The following is a 16,345-nucleotide window of genomic DNA, read 5'->3' as shown; positions in this document are numbered from 1 at the left end:
GATATGCTGTGAGTCGAACCCTGTGGAGGAAAATAAAGATGAAGAGGAGAAGAAAGGAAGATGAGGAAGAAGACAAGGTGAGAAGGAAGGAGGAGGGAGGGAGCAAAGGAAGGAAAGAAGAAGAAGGGAAGAGGAAGAAGGAAAAGAAGAGGGGGGAGAGAATAGAGGAAGAGGAGGACGAGAAACAGAAGCAGCAGCAGTTGGGGAAACCTGAACTGAGCCATGTCAGCAGCGCAACTTCAAACTCTCACCTGAGCCAATGTTAGTGAGCTGAATTGTCTGACTTCCTCCACTTCTGTTCCTTTCTTTTCTTTTTTTTTAATTAATCTACAACAGTCTGCCTTCTTTCTTTCTTTCTTTCTTTCTTTCTTTCTTTCTTTTGTATACAATATTCTGTCTGTGTGTATGTCTGTAGGCCAGAAGAGCAGAAGAGGGCACCAAACCCCTTTACAGATGGTTATGAGCCACCATGTGGTTACTGGGAATTGAACTCAGGACCTTTGGAAGAGCAGGCAATGCTCTTAACCTCTGAGCCATCTCTCCAGCCCCACTTCTGTTCTTTGTATCTTAAAGCATCCTATATAATAGAACCAACCTATAAAAACTATCTTAAGAATCAATCACAAATATTCTTGTTTTAATTTTTGCTTTTGTTTTAAGATGGAGGCTCAAGTATTCCAGGCTGGCCTGGAACTTGCTATGTAGCTAAGAATGATCTTGAATTTCTGATCCACCCCCCCTGCCTCTAACCTCCTCAAGTACTGAGATTATAGGCATACACCACTAAGCCCAGTATACAAATATTCACTGGGAATAGCTCTAATAGCGCCATGTTTGAGACACTGCACATACTGAACAGCTGGTTCTCTGAGGTTCACGTGGAAGGGAAGGAGGAGATCGCACTAACAGTCATGGCTGATGAGCACTTACTCTGCACCAGGCTCTGTACCTGTCCCTCTGAGACCCCACCGTCTCCTCTCAGCAGCCTGTGGCATGAGGGCAAAGCCACCCCCAGTATACACAGCAGAAGGGAAGGCTCTTGGAGCTTGCCTCTTCCACAAAGCTAACAAGCGGTGGTGCAGATAGCATGGCTACATTTGTGATGTACAGCATGCTGTCCTCTCAAATACTCCCTATACTCCGCTTGCTATTACATGGATTCAGATCCAAAGAAGGGAGAAATAATGTTACACCATTCATATTTATAGAGAAAATTTAGGGACTATAAATACACACTGAAATAAAAACGTATAATTAAGATGAATTTAAGTCAAAATTAAGAAGTGGGAGGGCTGGAGAGATGGCTCAGAGGTTAAGAGCATTGCCTGCTCTTCCAAAGGTCCTGAGTTCAGTTCCCAGCAACCACGTGGTGGCTCACAGCCATCTGTACTGAGATCTGGTGCCCTCCTCTGGCGTGCAGGCATACATGGAGGCAGAATGTTGTATACATAATAAATAAATAAATCTTTAAAAAAAAAAAAAAAAAAAAAATTAAGAAGTGGGAGCCTGCTGGGCAGTGGTGGTGCACGCTTTTAATCCCAGCACTTGGGAGGCAGAGGCAGGTGGGTCTCTGTGAGTTAGAGGCCAGCCTGGTCTCCAGGAGCTAGTTAGTTCCAGGACAGGCTCCAAAGCTACAGAGAAACCCTGTCTCAAAAAACCATAAAAAAAAAGAAGTGGGAGCCTAACGGTTTTATAGAAATTAATGGAAAGCTCTCATTTCACTACAATTGAGAGCCTGCAACTAACTAGAGAGCTGCACTGGCCTCTAACTCGTGATCCTATTGCATCAGCCACTTCAGTGCTAAGTTCGGGAATGTGTGCTATCACACCCAGCTAGAGAAGTCAATTCAGATTCAACTGGACATTTGTGTAGGGGTCCTGTGTCATGTGTGCACATGTGAGTGCGAAACGGTGTGTAGTGTAAGACCAGAGTGTCGTTCCTCAGGGCCTATCTACCCGTTTCCCTAGATGGCGCCTCTTACTGGTCTGAGGCTCACCAAGTGGGCCAGGCTGCTGGACAGCCAGCTCCGGGAACCTGCCTGTTTCTGCCCCTGCAGCGCTGCGACTACAAGCATGTGTCATCACACCTAGAATTTTGTTGTTTATTTCGTTTTGGTTTTTTTGAGACAAGCGTTTCCCTCTGTAGCCGTGGCTGTCCTGGAACTCGCTCTGTAGACCAGGCTGATCTCAAACTCACAGAGATCCACCTGCCTCTACCTCCTGAGTGCACCACCACAACCCAGCTAGATTTTTTTAAATTAACATGGGTCAAATGAAGATCCATGTGCTTGCAAGGCTGACTGACTCATCTCCCCAGTTGGACATTTTTGCTCTGTTTTGCATGCAGACCAGCTTATGTCATGAAGTCCTGAGAAAATAGCAGCGGTCACCTTACAGTACAGCAAAGACAGGTGACACACCTGTCATGCTCCATATCTGTACATATCTCACGTCACAGTAGGTCTGCATACTGTACACATAAAAATGCTAAGAAACACACTGCTTAGGGCTGGAGAAATGGCTCAGTTGTTAAGAGCACTGGCTGCTCTTTCACAGGTCCTGAGTTCAATTCCCAGCAACCACATGGCAGTTCACAACCATCTGTAAATGAGGTCTGGTGCCCTCTTCTGGCCTGCAGGCACACATGCAGACAGAACACTGTATACATAATAAATAAATAAATAAATCTTAAAAAGAAAAAAAACACTGCTTTCAGTGGCACCTACCATGCCTGCAGAAGAATTGAATGACGACTCTGCATTTATCTGATCTGGTGACTATTTTGCATTTCTCTACACTTCTTTCAAGATAATTCAGACATCTAAAGATTGGTAGAATTGACTGCAACATAAATACATTGTAACATTAAACACATACTTAGTATGGCTGTCCCATTAACTTTTTAAAACTGAACTGATAAAAAGTCTGTGTATTCATAAATGGCATTGGAATGATTAAGTATATATAGTACAGCTGTTATATCCTACAAAAGGCGTATTTCTCCCTTTTAAGAGGAAACCAACTTTTTTACCTTTATTGTCAATTTGCAATTTAAATTCATCGTGGCTGAGGGTGACCATTGATACTGTTGAAAAAACAAAGACGAGAACAGAATATAGCCATATGTTGAATGACAGGAATTCACAGACCTCAGAGCAAGCTGGAAAAAAATAAGTTAGTTATTTCAGAGAAAATCAACTTCTATCCTGAATTGATCCTATTATGAATATAATGCTACAAGTATATTCAAATGAAACCAAGCACATTGAATTTACACATGGACACCTACATATATGTATCTATATTGAACATATGTTTACAAAATCTATAATCCTAAACTCTGGCACTGTAAAAGCGTAAATGTCTACAGTGACCATAGTGTTAATGCATAAAAGGATGGAAAAGGGCTAGAAAAGGGCCCTGAGCAACTGATCATCTCATCTCTTGTCCATGGGGAGAAGCTACCACTCAGTCAGCCATCCTGGGAATGCCTAGAACTGTCAGGTTCTAAATTAAGTGCTTGGGATTATACCTGCCACCCGGCCCTTCGACTTGGCTCTTTTAACCATCTCTTTTCTCTTTTCGTTTTATTTATTTATTTATTTATGTTTTCAAGGGTTTCGCTGTAGCTTTGGAGCCTGTTCTGGAACTGCCTCGAACTCACAGAGATCCACCTGCTTCTGCCTCCCAAGTGTTGGGATTAATGGCCTGTGCCATCACGTCGGGCTTTTTTTTTCCTCCCCGAGAAAAGGTTTTACTGTAGCATTTGGAGCCTGTCCTGGAACTCTGTAGACCATGCTGGCCTCGAACTCACAGAGATCCGCCTGCCTCTGCCTCCCGAGCGCTGGGATTAAAGGCATGCGCCACCACCTGGCTCACGCTGGGCTTTTTTTTTTATTTTTTTAAAAGATTTATTTATTTATTATGTATACAGCAGTCCTTCCATGTATGCTTGCATGCCAGAAGAGGGCACCAGATCCCATCATGGATGGCTATGAGCCACCATGTGGTTGCTGGGAATTGAACTCAGGGCCTCTGGAAGAGCAGTCAATGTTCTTAACCTCTGAGCCATCTCTCCAGCCCCTCATGCTGGGCTTTTTAACTGGACTTACTTACGCCTTTCTCAGATGGGTCTAGCCACAGGTCATCACTCACTCGTGATAGAGTCTGTATTGCTTTTCCAAATACTGTGGAGGAAAAGAAAGGTGCTGTTTATATTCTTTCTAGCAATAAAGAGAAATCGCAGGACCACTTCTGCATGCACAGGACTGAAACGAAAATTGGAAAGGACAGCAGAATGAACTGAACAAGTTAATCATGCCGGTCAAATTCTTCAGTGGAGCTCTTTATTACTACTGCCCTGTGGGTAAGATTCCCAGAGATAGAAATAGGGTCTTTTGGTAGTGCAGAGACTACCCAACCAAAGCACTGGAAATTGTTGGCAACCATCCTACCCAAGGCCTATTCTGTACCACTGCTTCTTCAGCCTGGCTCTGACCATTCACTCTGATCCTGGGCAAGAGACTGGAAAGTCACTGGCTATCTCGACTTTAACAACATTCGGCATCTAGGCCTCCAGTATGTCCAGGTTAGATCATAATGATCTCAACTTTGATGCTCTGTCGAGTCCTAGCAAGTTGCATCACCGTGCGAAGAATCACCGTGAGAGGAATTCACCACAAAGTGACCAGATGTATGTATGTTATGCCACTGAGCTGGAAAAAGTGGCCTGAAATCCCCTTTTCCTTTATGTGTCTCAACAATTTCCCATTAAGTGATTACATTTGACTTTTAGGTTTAGGGTGGAACAAAGCTCAGGATGCACCTGAGAGTTAAATTATTCAGCTGATCCCCACAGCATTTTATAGATTAATTTACCTTAAGAAATACCATATAATACCCTTTACATACATAGTAAGAATTCAAAAACAGAGAAAAAAGAAACAAAAAAATTCATTAAATCTGCAGTGATACAAAATGATGTCTCCTGCAAGTCAATTTCTACGGTAATGCTTTCGTTCATTTTCTTTTTGGGTTCTCCCACACTCTGCAGGCAGACTGAACCTAGGCCTTGTACATGTCAGGCAAGCTGTCTGTGCCCACGAACCCTGTTCCAAGCCCAGTCATTCCCTTTTGTAAGGCTGTGTACAATATAGTTCCCCACATTGTCCTTCTAATTACTGGGCTCAATTCATCTACTTCATGCTTATGACAAACTCTTATCAACGACGGTGTTAATATTAGTCTCATCTTCCAATTAAGGAAACTGAGCTTCAAAGTGACATAGTAGCTTGTTCTAGTATATATATATGTGTGTGTGTGTGTATGTGTGTGTGTGTATGTGTGTGTGTATATATATATATATATATATATATATATGAAAAGAAAAAAAAACAACAAACAAGCCTGGTCTACAAGAGCTAGTTCCAGGACAGGCTCCAAAAGCTACAGAGAAACTCTGTCTTGAAAAATCAAAAAAAAAAAAAAAAATTCTCTGGTAGAATCTCAAATGGAGATCGGGTTTTTCCCGGACTCAAAATTCTTTTGTTGGTAAAGTGTTATTTTCTTCTCAACTTCTCCCCACATCAGCCCTGGTCAATCCGAGCTTAATGCCCAATGCTACAGTTCATTTCATGGTCACCAAATTACTAGGCTAACTAAAGAAAAAGGGGCTGTCACGCTATTCGAAGCGCAGCAGGGCCCTCATGAGGGCGCTGAGGCGAGGCTTTGCGTCCTCAGTCCTGGCGAAGTACGGCAGAGGAAGCGTAAGGAGACGATGGAGACACTTCAGAGACACTAGGGTCTCCCTCTTCTAAGTAGCAAAACAAGAATGGCCACTCCACCTTTCACCTGACCGCCCGTCATCCCGCACTTCAGCATGGCTACCGGAAAGACGGGCACGGCGGGCGAAAGCGTACCCGCCGCTGGTACCCGGATGTTATACACACTGCCCACTGTCTCCGCCTCTATCTTGGCCCCACCCACGCGTTTCGCTTTCTGACTGGGACTGACCTTTCCGAGGCCTCGTAGGACCGTCCCTCGCAAACTCCGCGTCTTATTGGTGGCGGAAGAAATGGGCGGGTCTACTAAGAAACCCGAGGAAGAGGGCGGCGGCGTTCGTGGTGACTGAACGAAGCCTGGTGACAGGATGGTGAGCACCGTGGCGGCGGCCACCCGGGTCGGACCAGGATACTCCGGCGTCGGGGACGAGGACGCTCCGGGAGGCTGGGGCGGGCGCGGCCTAGGAGCGAGCCTGGGGAGACCGCGGAGGAGGGAGGGGGAAGATCGCGGCTGGCCAGGGTGCGGCCCGGCCTGGCTCGCCCCTCGCCCCTGCGGCCAGAGGGCGTGCGTGGAGGACCCGGCCTCTCGTCCTGTCACGAGATCGGCTCGCTGTGGCCGGGAGAGGCCTCGGGCCGTCCGTGTGGTCGGACGTCTTCTTCCTGCTTCTTCGGGGCTTGCTGGGGACAGCCGGCCTCGGTGCAGAACGAGAAGTAGCCGCTGCATTGGCCACTCCGGGCGGGGACCCGGAAAGGGACTGCTTGTCAGCTGTGGCTGCTGCGACCCCTTAGAGCGAACGCATGGGGATCGTTTGAAGTCTGAGATGTGCGTGTTATTTGCAGAGCTTTAGCTTCCCTAGTCTGCATCAGGCCTTTGCTCCCGATAGATTGCTGCCCCCTGCGACCTTGCTCAATGAAACCTGGGGAGCAGACACGTCCACGTAATCAGACTTTTAAAAGACATCCTGTGCTCTCCAAAGTTTATAGAGGGCGTTTGAGCTTTGCTGTTTGTGCTGAGGAACGTTAAAGTGAAGGTACCTCTTTGACTGATGGGCACACGTTGCGTTTTTAGAGATTATTCTTCAAACGACCTTTGAAAAGGTGGTTTATAAATGTTCCAAAGATGTGTGCTTAACAAAGATTTTCGCTTCTAAACAGACTCCAGTTTAAGGTAGACTAGTTAATTATGGCAGTTTGGAGATACTTCCAGGAAGAAGAATTAGCTGCCATGATCCATGTTTCTGAAGTCGTTTTGAGAAGTGAACACTTAGGTTTAAGGGTCACTACTATTCATCACGTTTCTTTTAAAAATTTCTTTTAATTTTTGTGTATGCGTGTGTCTCCGTGAGCTTTATGTGCACCACCCAAGTACAGGTACCATTGGAAGCCAGAGGGCTTGGGATCCCAGAACTGGAGATACAATTGTGAGATGCCATGTGGGTGCTGGAAACCAAATCCAGGACCTCTGCAAGATCAGCAAGTGCTTTTAACTGATGAGCCATCTCTTGATGCCTAAGTCAGGTTATTACAATATAGCACCCAAGCTGGCCTGGAATTCACAGAGATCTGCCTGCCTCTGTCTCCCAAGTGCTGGAACCAAATGAGTGTGTCACCACACTGAGTGTGTGTTGGTTTTTATTGTCGTGATCTTTCTTGGCATTTTCATCATATGTATTCACGTTAGTAATGTCCTCTATAGCAAAAACTTCCCCTGGAGAATGGGTTTTTACTACTAAAACCTCAAACATTAAAAAAAGATAAAATAAATAAACAAATAAAACCAGTGTACTCCAGAGACAGCAAGACCCCAGGAACCAGAAAAGCATAGCCTTAACCTATTCCCAGTGAATTCTTCAAATTATAAATATCTAATCTTACAAAGAGTAAACTGAATGAAAAATTAAGGGACAGGAGTCGACGTGGAAAGCAAGGTTAGAGAATGTAGATGACATTGGCAGGGCAGGTGTGCTGTGTTTGTCCTCTGCTGAGAGATGAAGTGGGTACTTCTGGAATTATTTTCAGCACAGATGATTTTTTAACATTTCCTTTCATAACATTCAGAAATCATTAACAAATTTTGCATATTTGGTATGTTTTTTTTCTTTTAACTTTTGTTGCTTTCTTTTAACATTGGTCATGTTTCACCCTTTTTTTTTTCATTCCCCTGTCTGCAATCAACTTCTTCATTCCACTAAGGCTGGGCACAGAGTAAGTTTCTTTTCTACGCTCCTACTAACAATGGTGGTTGGGTGGCTGATAACTGATCTCTCAAGTAGGAAGTGGCCTAATCCCCATGCTTTGTTTAGATTGTTTATATGAATATAACAAGACAGCCATTTCCAGACCCTTTGCTGCCTCTCATGTTTGTCTAACCTGATCTATCACCATGGAGTTTAGGCAGGGGCACTTGTGACATGTATGTCTCCTAACTTGGTCATCAGTAGAAACCATAGGACTCTGTCCTACTGTGGATCTTTGATAGTTCCTGTGTGGCCATTTATCCAGTGACAGTTTTCACATATTAATAGTCAAGGAGATGGATGGCACCTCATAGAATTGATGTCTTCAGTCATAATACAGTACTGTCTCGCTAATGTTCTTTCTGGTATATTCTGACTGAACAGTTCATTTTTTTAGTCCCAGAGATAAACACCCTCTTATGAGTTCCGAGATTTTTCTTTTATTTTTTTTTAAATATTTGTTTATTTATTATGTATACAATATTCTGTCTGTGTGTATGCCTGCAAACCAGAAGAGGGCACCAGACCTCATTACAGATGGTTGTAAGCCACCATGTGGTTGCTGGGAATTGAACTCAGGACCTCTGGAAGAGCAGTCGGTGCTCTTAACCTCTGAGCCATCTCTCCAGCCTCAAGATTTTTCTTTTAGTATAGAAAATGTTTTCCAGCATGTCACAGTAACTGTTCATTAATCCAAATGTGAAGGGACCCCTCTTCAGTGAAGACTGTTCTATGTCAAGGTGCTTGTTACTGATTGAGGGTGGATACTTTGTAGTCAGTTTAGCTTTCCAAGGTGTTCCCCAGCATGGACTGCTGCAGCTGCCCTGTGTTGGAAACAGTTCCTCTTATTTACAGTCCTTTTGACTTTGTTGTCAGATAATCAAGCTTGCTCTAGTAATCATTCTTACTGGACATATTCTGGGTTTTGATTGATCTTAAATTTTATTTTTTTTTAAATTTGGTTATTTTATGTGGATGTGCTTTGTCTGTATGTCTTACTGTGCACTACCTGTGTGCCTGGTACCCTCCAAGGCTAGAAGAGGGAATCAGATCTCCTGGAACTGGAGTTAGAGTTGTGAGCTGCTGTGTGCTGGGAATCAAACCTAGATCATCTGGAAGAGCTGTCAGTGCTCTTAACCACTGAACCATCTCTTCAGCTGCCAAATTATTTTAAGTCAGTTTTAAAATTATGGTGGCCAGGCCAGGTGGTGGTAGCAGTCGCCATTAATCCCAGCACTTGGCAAAAAACAAAAACAACAAAACAATTATGGTGGCAAAAGTTTTATCATATTAAACATGTAATGCTTTCTTTGAAACTGTTGATAAGCATGACTTGAAAAGCAGTTACAGTGTGTGCACTGATGAGTGGAACATGGTACAATGAAGATCCTGTAAGTGTGCTTATACTAATCAACATGGAAAATCTCTTCTGTTACTCTCGGGAGGGGGGGGGCATGTGTTATCTTTAAATGAACTTTTTTTTCCCCTTTTCTTTTCTTTTGGAGTGGTGGGGAGGTTGACACAGGATTTCTCTGTGTAACAGCTCTGGCTGTCCTTGAGCTCACTTTGTAGACCAGGCTGGCCTCAAACCCACAGAGATCCGCCTACCTCTGCCTCCTGAGTGCTGGGATTAAAGGCGAGCACCACCAACACACAGCTTTAAATGGACTTTTTAAAAACAATAATGTCAGTTTATTTTGTTCACTCTTGAAATTTTTAATCTAAAATTTCATGGGATTGTCCCTCCCCCTTTTTTAGACAGGATTTCACTATGTAGCTTTGGCTGGTCTGGAGCTTGCTATGTAGACCAGGTTGGCCCTGAATTCACAGAAATCTTCCTGCCTATTCTTCCTTGGTGCTGGGATTAAAGGAGTGTGCCACCATGCCTGTTTTAGGCTTGGCTTTTTAATTCTTTGACATTTCAGAGCAAATTTTGTTTTTGTCATCTGAGACTGGCAGCTCTAAACTGCTCCCTGCTGATCTCATTACTCAATCATCTGCCTTTTTGTTTTACTCTCTAATGCACATGATGATTGTAAAGTGTTATTTTTTTTTAAGTTTACACACTATACTGAGGGAGTGGAAGAAGCAGTTTTATCCAGGTAATAGAAATATGACAGTGGGGATTTCTAGTGAAAGAAAGTGAAGACAGCAAAGCTTATAAGAAGAAGCACATATGTATCTATTGAGACTCTAAAGTATTAGGCCTTTGTGCCCTGTGACATACTGCTAAGAATTTGAAATAGCAAAATCAGTTAATTTGGGCTAATGTTCTCCAAAGAGTCCTTTTTTTTTTCTGAAGCTGAGGACCGAACCCAGGGTCTACCACTGAGCTAAATCCCCAACCCCAAAGAGTCCTTTTTTTGAGTTGAGGACCAAACCCAGGGCTTTGCACTTGCTAGCAAGCATTCTACCACTGAGCAAAATTCCCAACCCCTCCAAAGAGTTCTTAGCACAAGCTATAAAATTAACTTTTTCCCTAATTTTTTATATTTATATACATACATACATATATGTATGTATTTTGTGTGTGTGTGATAGTTTCGCTTGCAGCATTGGCTGGCCTAGAACTGGAATTTGCAATTTGCATGCCATGTAGCCCAGGTTGGTCTTGAACTAGCAATCCTCCTGTCTTAGCCTCCTGAATGCTGGATTTACAAGCATGAACCTCCATACTCTATATTCATTCCTCCCTCCCTCCCTCCTTCCCTCCCTATTTCCCTCCCTCCCTGCTTCTCCCTCCCTCCCACTCTCCTTCCTTTCCTTCTCCCTCCCTTCTCCTTTTGAGACAGGGTCTCACTGTATTATTTTAGGCTGCCCTGGAGCTTACTTTGTAGACAAGGTTGTCCGCCTGCCTCTGTCTCCTGAGGGTTAAGATTAAAGGGCATGTGCCACTACTGCCCAGCCATATTACCACAACTGTTTTGTCTGCGTGTATCCAATCACACCAGCTAGTGCAGTACTTGAAAAGCTCAGAAGAGAGTGTCGGATCCACTAGAGCTAGAATTAAATGGTCAGCTGTCTTGTGGGTGCTGGGAATTGAACCTGGGACCTCAGCAAGAGCAATCAGTGCTCTTAACATCTAAGCCATCTCTCTAGGGTCATATTTCATTTCTGATAATTTCCTTTAACAATGATTTTGCAATTAAATAGGTTTATATTACAGCTTCAGATAGGATTACTGTGTCATTCTTCAAAACTATCGAATGCTGTAGATTCTAGCAGTTCAGTTTGCAGTGTCTATCTTATTCAGTGATTCAATGTAATGTATAGGTTTCTAAATCAATCTTTTTTACTTTTTCTGAGACAGTATCTCTGTGTGTGGCTGTGGCTGACCTAGAACTCACTATGTAGACTAGGCAGGCCTTGAACTTGCAGTGGTCTCTTGCCTCTGCTCCCCGCCCCAGTGTTGGGTTACAGGTGTGTGCTCTCACCTGGCTAGTGGATCACTTTAGAAAACTTGATTTTATTATATTTTTTTATTGGTTAAATAAAATAACACAACTTTAGATATCCAAGATTAAGATTAGCTTAGAACAGATATGGTACCACAGGCTAGGAACCGCATCAGTAACGTTCGCTCTGCTGGGTTCTTGGACTCTCTGCCAAGTCTAAAGGGGTAGTCATGGGAGGATCGTGTTGTCTGCCATCACATCTAACGCTGTGTTTGTTCCACTCCGACACCTGAAAGTTGGTGTTGGTGTTAGGAGATCTGCACATTCCACACCGGTGCAACAGCCTGCCGGCTAAATTCAAAAAACTCCTGGTGCCAGGAAAAATCCAGCACATTCTCTGCACTGGGAACCTTTGCACCAAGGAGAGCTATGACTATCTCAAGACTCTGGCTGGTGACGTCCACATCGTAAGAGGAGACTTCGATGAGGTGCCATTTTCCTTTCTCTCCCATCTGTACCCCTTTCTTGCTGTTTTGTATAAACTTTATTATTTAAGCTTGAGTTTTTCCATGGTCGCCCCACCACCGCCACTTTGAAAAATTACCCTTGAACCTAGAAATGTTTGGTGGTCGAACACCTCTCTAAGCATACACGGTGCCTGGGTTCAGTCCTCAACAGCATAGTTATTTGTCACCCAAATAAAAATTAGAGGTGAACTATCCATTAGTTTGCAGCCAGTGTTCTGAATTTAGGCATTCTCAGATTTTGGGATATTTGCACATATATAATGAGATGTTAGTGGTAAGAACCAGGTCTAAACAGCAAATTCATTTTTGTTTCATATTTTTAAATTTGTTTTTCAAGACATGGTTTCTCTGTGGCTTTGGAGCCTGTCCTGGAACTTACTTGGTAGACCAGGCTGGCCTCAAACTCAAAGAGATCCACCTGTCTCTGCCTTTGGAGGGCTGGGATTAAATGCATGTACCACTGCCCGGCTACATTGCTAATAACTATATACACATAGCCTAACTATACAAATAAATTTCTGGCCATGTGGGGCTCTAAAAGACCCTGTTTGGAAGGGGAATAAAATTAAAGAGTTGTTATTCAGGGAGGTGGTAGCTCATACCTTTAATCCCAGCACTTGGGAGGCAGAGGCAGGCAGACCTCTCTTAGTTTGAAGCCAGCCTGGTCTACAGAGCAAGTTCCAAGACAGCCAGAGCTACACAGAGAAACCCTGGCTTGAACCCCCCCCCCAAAAAAAAAAACGCCAGGCAGTGGTGGTGCACACCTTTAATCCCAGCACTCGGGAGGCAGAGGCAGGCGGATCTCTGTGAGTTCGAGGCCAGCCTGGTCTACAAGAGCTAGTTCCAGGACTGGCTCCAAAAAGCTACAGAGAAACTCTGTCTCAAACAAACAAACAAAAGAAAAAAACCAATCATAGGGTCCTGAGTTCAATTCCCAGCAACCACCTGGTGACTCACAACCATCCATAATGAGATCTGGTGACCTCTTCTGGTCTGCAGGAATACATGAAGACAGAACACTGCATACATAATAAATAAATCTTTTTTAAAAAACTTGGGTATTGTAAGTATTAAAGCCTGGATATAATTTAAATAAATCCCAGTTTATAAGTTATGTGCCTTAAGTTGTGAAAATTACAAGTTTGGGGATAATTACTCTCTAAATTTTTTATTACAGTATTTGTGCATGCATGTAAATAGTACTTATGTGACGGTCAAAGGACAACAGCTTGTGAAGTCAGTTCCCTCTTTCTACCATGTGGGATCCAGGGATAGAATCCAGGCTGAGGGGCAAGTATCTTTACTTGCTGAGCCATCTCCCCAGCCCAGGAATAGTTATTCTTTACAGCACACCCTAAAGAACCCATATTCTATAAAAATTAACTCAATAAAGCAGTTGCTTGGAAGCTTCCAATTTACATTGGCTGGATTGGGTTTTATACACTATTGCAGTTTTACAGGCTGAGGAGAAACTTTTTATAAATGTATTTGTTGTAGGTCTGAAGATACCTATATGAGGTTGAATATTTAAACAAATTGAATAAGTTTCATCCTATCAGAAATGTGTATTTTCCTTGTGTCTTTTTTTATATTAGAATCTGAATTACCCAGAACAGAAGGTTGTGACTGTGGGGCAGTTCAAGATCGGTCTGATCCATGGACACCAAGTTATTCCATGGGGAGACATGGCTAGTTTGGCCCTGCTGCAGAGGCAGTTTGATGTGGACATTCTTATCTCAGGACACACACACAAATTTGAAGCATTTGAGCATGAAAATAAATTCTACATTAACCCAGGTTCCGCTACTGGGGCATATAATGCCTTGGAAACGTAAGTACCACAACTTAGCATTTAGTACTTTAGAAAAAGTAGTAATTGCATGACGTTCATAAAGAGAAATACAACATTTAAATAAGAGTCTGTGTGGTGGCACACACTTTTAATCCCAGTACTCTGGAGGCAGAGGCAGGTAGATCTCTTTGAGTTCAAGGCCAGCCAGGGCTACATAGTGAGACCCTATTTAAAAAAACACACAATAAACAGGTAAAAAAAAAAATTGTTTTGCTTTTGTTTTTCGAGATAGGGTTTTTCTCTATGTAGCTTTAGAGCCTGTCCTGGAACTTGCTCTGTAGATCAGGCTGGCCTTGAACTCACAGAGATCCTCTTGCCTCTACCTCTTGAGTGCTTGGATTAAAGGCATGCGCCACCATGACCCAGCAAACAGGTAAATGTCAGCAACCCCTTTTTATTATTTTTTTTCTTTCTTTTTTGAGACAGGGTTTCTTTGTGTAGCCTTGGCTGCCCTGGAACTCACTTTGTAGACCAGGCTGGCTTCACACAAACAGAGACCCACCTGCCTCTGCCTCCCTGAGTGCACCACTCCCACCCTGTTACTGGTGTTAATTTCAGTGTGAAGGTAACAATCATATTTCTCCTGGAGTTCAATACCTTGAATTGAAATTTACAGTGCTTTTGCTTTAGTACAAAACACTAACACAGTTTATTTCTCTTCCAGAAATATTATTCCTTCATTTGTCCTGATGGATATCCAGGCTTCTACAGTGGTCACTTACGTCTATCAGCTTATTGGAGATGATGTGAAAGTAGAACGAATTGAATACAAAAAATCTTAAAGCTAGGCTTGTCTTGATCATTTTCTGTTTTTTTTTTCCCCCATTTTCTTGTTCAAATGAATTAAACACTTAAGAGGCACACAGTTGTGTCACTTTTATAATATTTTGCACTAAAAGGTATCTTCTGTTTAGAACATAGTTCCTCTAAGATTCTTGTAAACTATAAGAATATTCTTAGCTTGCAGTATATGGTTTCTATGAAAAGAAGTCCACCATACAGTATAGGGCCATTTAAGAAAAATTTATCTTTGTAAGTATCTTCCTAGTTGGTATTTGGACTTCATTACAAAACTAGTGCATGAAGAGAAAGAATCCAGAATTTCTGTGTATGTTTTCTCTTCTTTAGTAATAAATGTTTACCTTCCATTTAGACTTTCTTGAAAACCTGTGTTTAATTTAAAAACTACAGACTTAAAATCCCAGTAATCAAGAGACAGAGGCTCTTAAGACTTGAATACCACATAGTAAAGGTGGCTTACACCTTTAATCCCTGAACTTGAAAGACAGAGGCAGGAGGATCTCTGAGTTGAGTTCAAGGCCAGCCCAGTCTATAAAGTGAGTTCCAGGATAGCCAGAGCTACACAGGGAAACACTGTCTCTAAAACAAAACAAGCGCAATGTTAAAAAATGAGATATCAAATGCAACCGCAGGTGTGTTAGAGTGAAGGGGTGCACAGCTACAGATGTGTTAGAGTGCAGGGGTGCACAGCTACAGGTGTGTTGGAATGCAGAGGTGCACAGCTACAGGTGTGTTAGAGTGCAGGGGTGCACAGCCACAGATGTGTTAGAGTGCAGGGGTGCACAGCCACAGATGTGTTAGAGTGCAGGGGTGCAAAGCCACAGATGTGTTAGAGTGCAGGGGTGCACAGCCACAGATGTGTTAGAGTGAAGGGGTGCACAGCCACAGATGTGTTAGAGTGCAGGGGTGCACAGCCACAGATGTGTTAGAGTGCAGGGGTGCACAGCCACAGATGTGTTAGAGTGCAGGGGTGCACAGCCACAGATGTGTTAGAGTGCAGGGGTGCACAGCCACAGATGTGTTAGAGTGCAGGGGTGCACAGCCACAGATGTGTTAGAGTGAAGGGGTGCACAGCCACAGATGTGTTAGAGTGAAGGGGTGCACAGCCACAGATGTGTTAGAGTGCAGGGGTGCACAGCCACAGATGTGTTAGAGTGCAGGGGTGCACAGCTACAGATGTGTTAGAGTGAAGGGGTGCACAGCTACACATGTCTTAACAGTAGTAGTTCTCATCTTGTAGGTTTTCCCTTTTGGGAGTCAAATGACTCTTTCACAGGGGTCACCTGAGAGAGACCTTCAGAAAACTGATATTTACAATTTATAACAGTAGCAAAATTCTATTTTGAGTTATGAGGTAGCAATGAAAATAATGTTATGGTTGGGGTGATGACAACATTAGGAACTTTATGAAAGGGTCTTAGCATTAGAAAGGTTGAGAACCACTGTGTTAGAGTAAAGGCATGTGGTGGCACATGCCTGTCGTTCTCTTCAGGAGGACCAGGCAGGATGGTGTCAAAACATGAGACCTGCTTCATAGCTTATGAACACTGTACCATGCTGACAATAAGTCAGCAGTGATTCTTAAGTCCTCCTGCTGCTAATGTGTTTATCTGTTTGTAACAATAATTTCTTTTTGAGGAGGTTTCACTATGTAGCCCTGGCTTACGTGGAATTCAAAATGTAGACCAGGTTAGCTTGGAACTCAAAGAAACCTGTCTTTCTTCTCAAGTGCTAGGATTAAATATATATGCCA

At 43.2% G+C, this 16,345-nt stretch overlaps 2 protein-coding genes across 4 annotated transcripts in view; one reads left to right on the top strand and one right to left on the bottom strand.

The window, feature by feature from the left end:
• The window catches only part of Rad9b (RAD9 checkpoint clamp component B), a 34,642-nt gene extending 28,747 nt beyond the window's left edge, over positions 1–5,895 (bottom strand). Inside the window, exons 1-4 of one of the 2 annotated variants that reach the window (XM_041648960.1) lie at positions 5,844–5,895; positions 4,117–4,187; positions 3,032–3,160; positions 2,727–2,841 (exon numbers count right to left, since the gene is read on the bottom strand). In XM_041648960.1, the coding sequence (XP_041504894.1) occupies positions 2,727–2,841; positions 3,032–3,160; positions 4,117–4,187; positions 5,844–5,880 (352 nt within the window). In that variant the 5' untranslated portion in view covers positions 5,881–5,895. Of the gene's footprint in view, positions 1–2,726; positions 2,842–3,031; positions 3,161–4,116; positions 4,188–5,843 lie in introns of those variants that run through there. The other variant, XM_041648959.1, reaches the window with a different exon arrangement.
• Positions 5,896–6,067: 172 nt separating this feature from the next.
• Vps29 (VPS29 retromer complex component) lies at positions 6,068–14,652 on the top strand. Of its 2 annotated transcripts, XM_041648258.1 has the most exons (5): positions 6,077–6,151; positions 7,974–7,985; positions 11,709–11,900; positions 13,535–13,770; positions 14,456–14,652. In XM_041648258.1, the coding sequence occupies exons 1-5, from the start codon at positions 6,149–6,151 to the stop codon at positions 14,571–14,573; spliced, it is 561 nt and encodes a 186-aa protein (XP_041504192.1). In that variant the 5' UTR covers positions 6,077–6,148; the 3' UTR covers positions 14,574–14,652. The 2 variants fall into 2 exon arrangements, with proteins under 2 accessions (XP_041504193.1, XP_041504192.1); XM_041648259.1 differs by lacking the exon at positions 7,974–7,985 and having other exon boundaries at positions 6,068–6,151.
• Positions 14,653–16,345: the final 1,693 nt, after the last annotated feature.

Source organism: Microtus oregoni, unplaced genomic scaffold, assembly GCF_018167655.1.
Source record: "Microtus oregoni isolate MIOR12 unplaced genomic scaffold, Mior012 000003F_ref0000135, whole genome shotgun sequence".
Taxonomy (NCBI): domain Eukaryota; kingdom Metazoa; phylum Chordata; class Mammalia; order Rodentia; family Cricetidae; genus Microtus; species Microtus oregoni.
The sequence above is the reverse complement of the archived record's forward strand: the minus strand, read 5'-3'. Positions and strand labels throughout refer to the sequence as shown.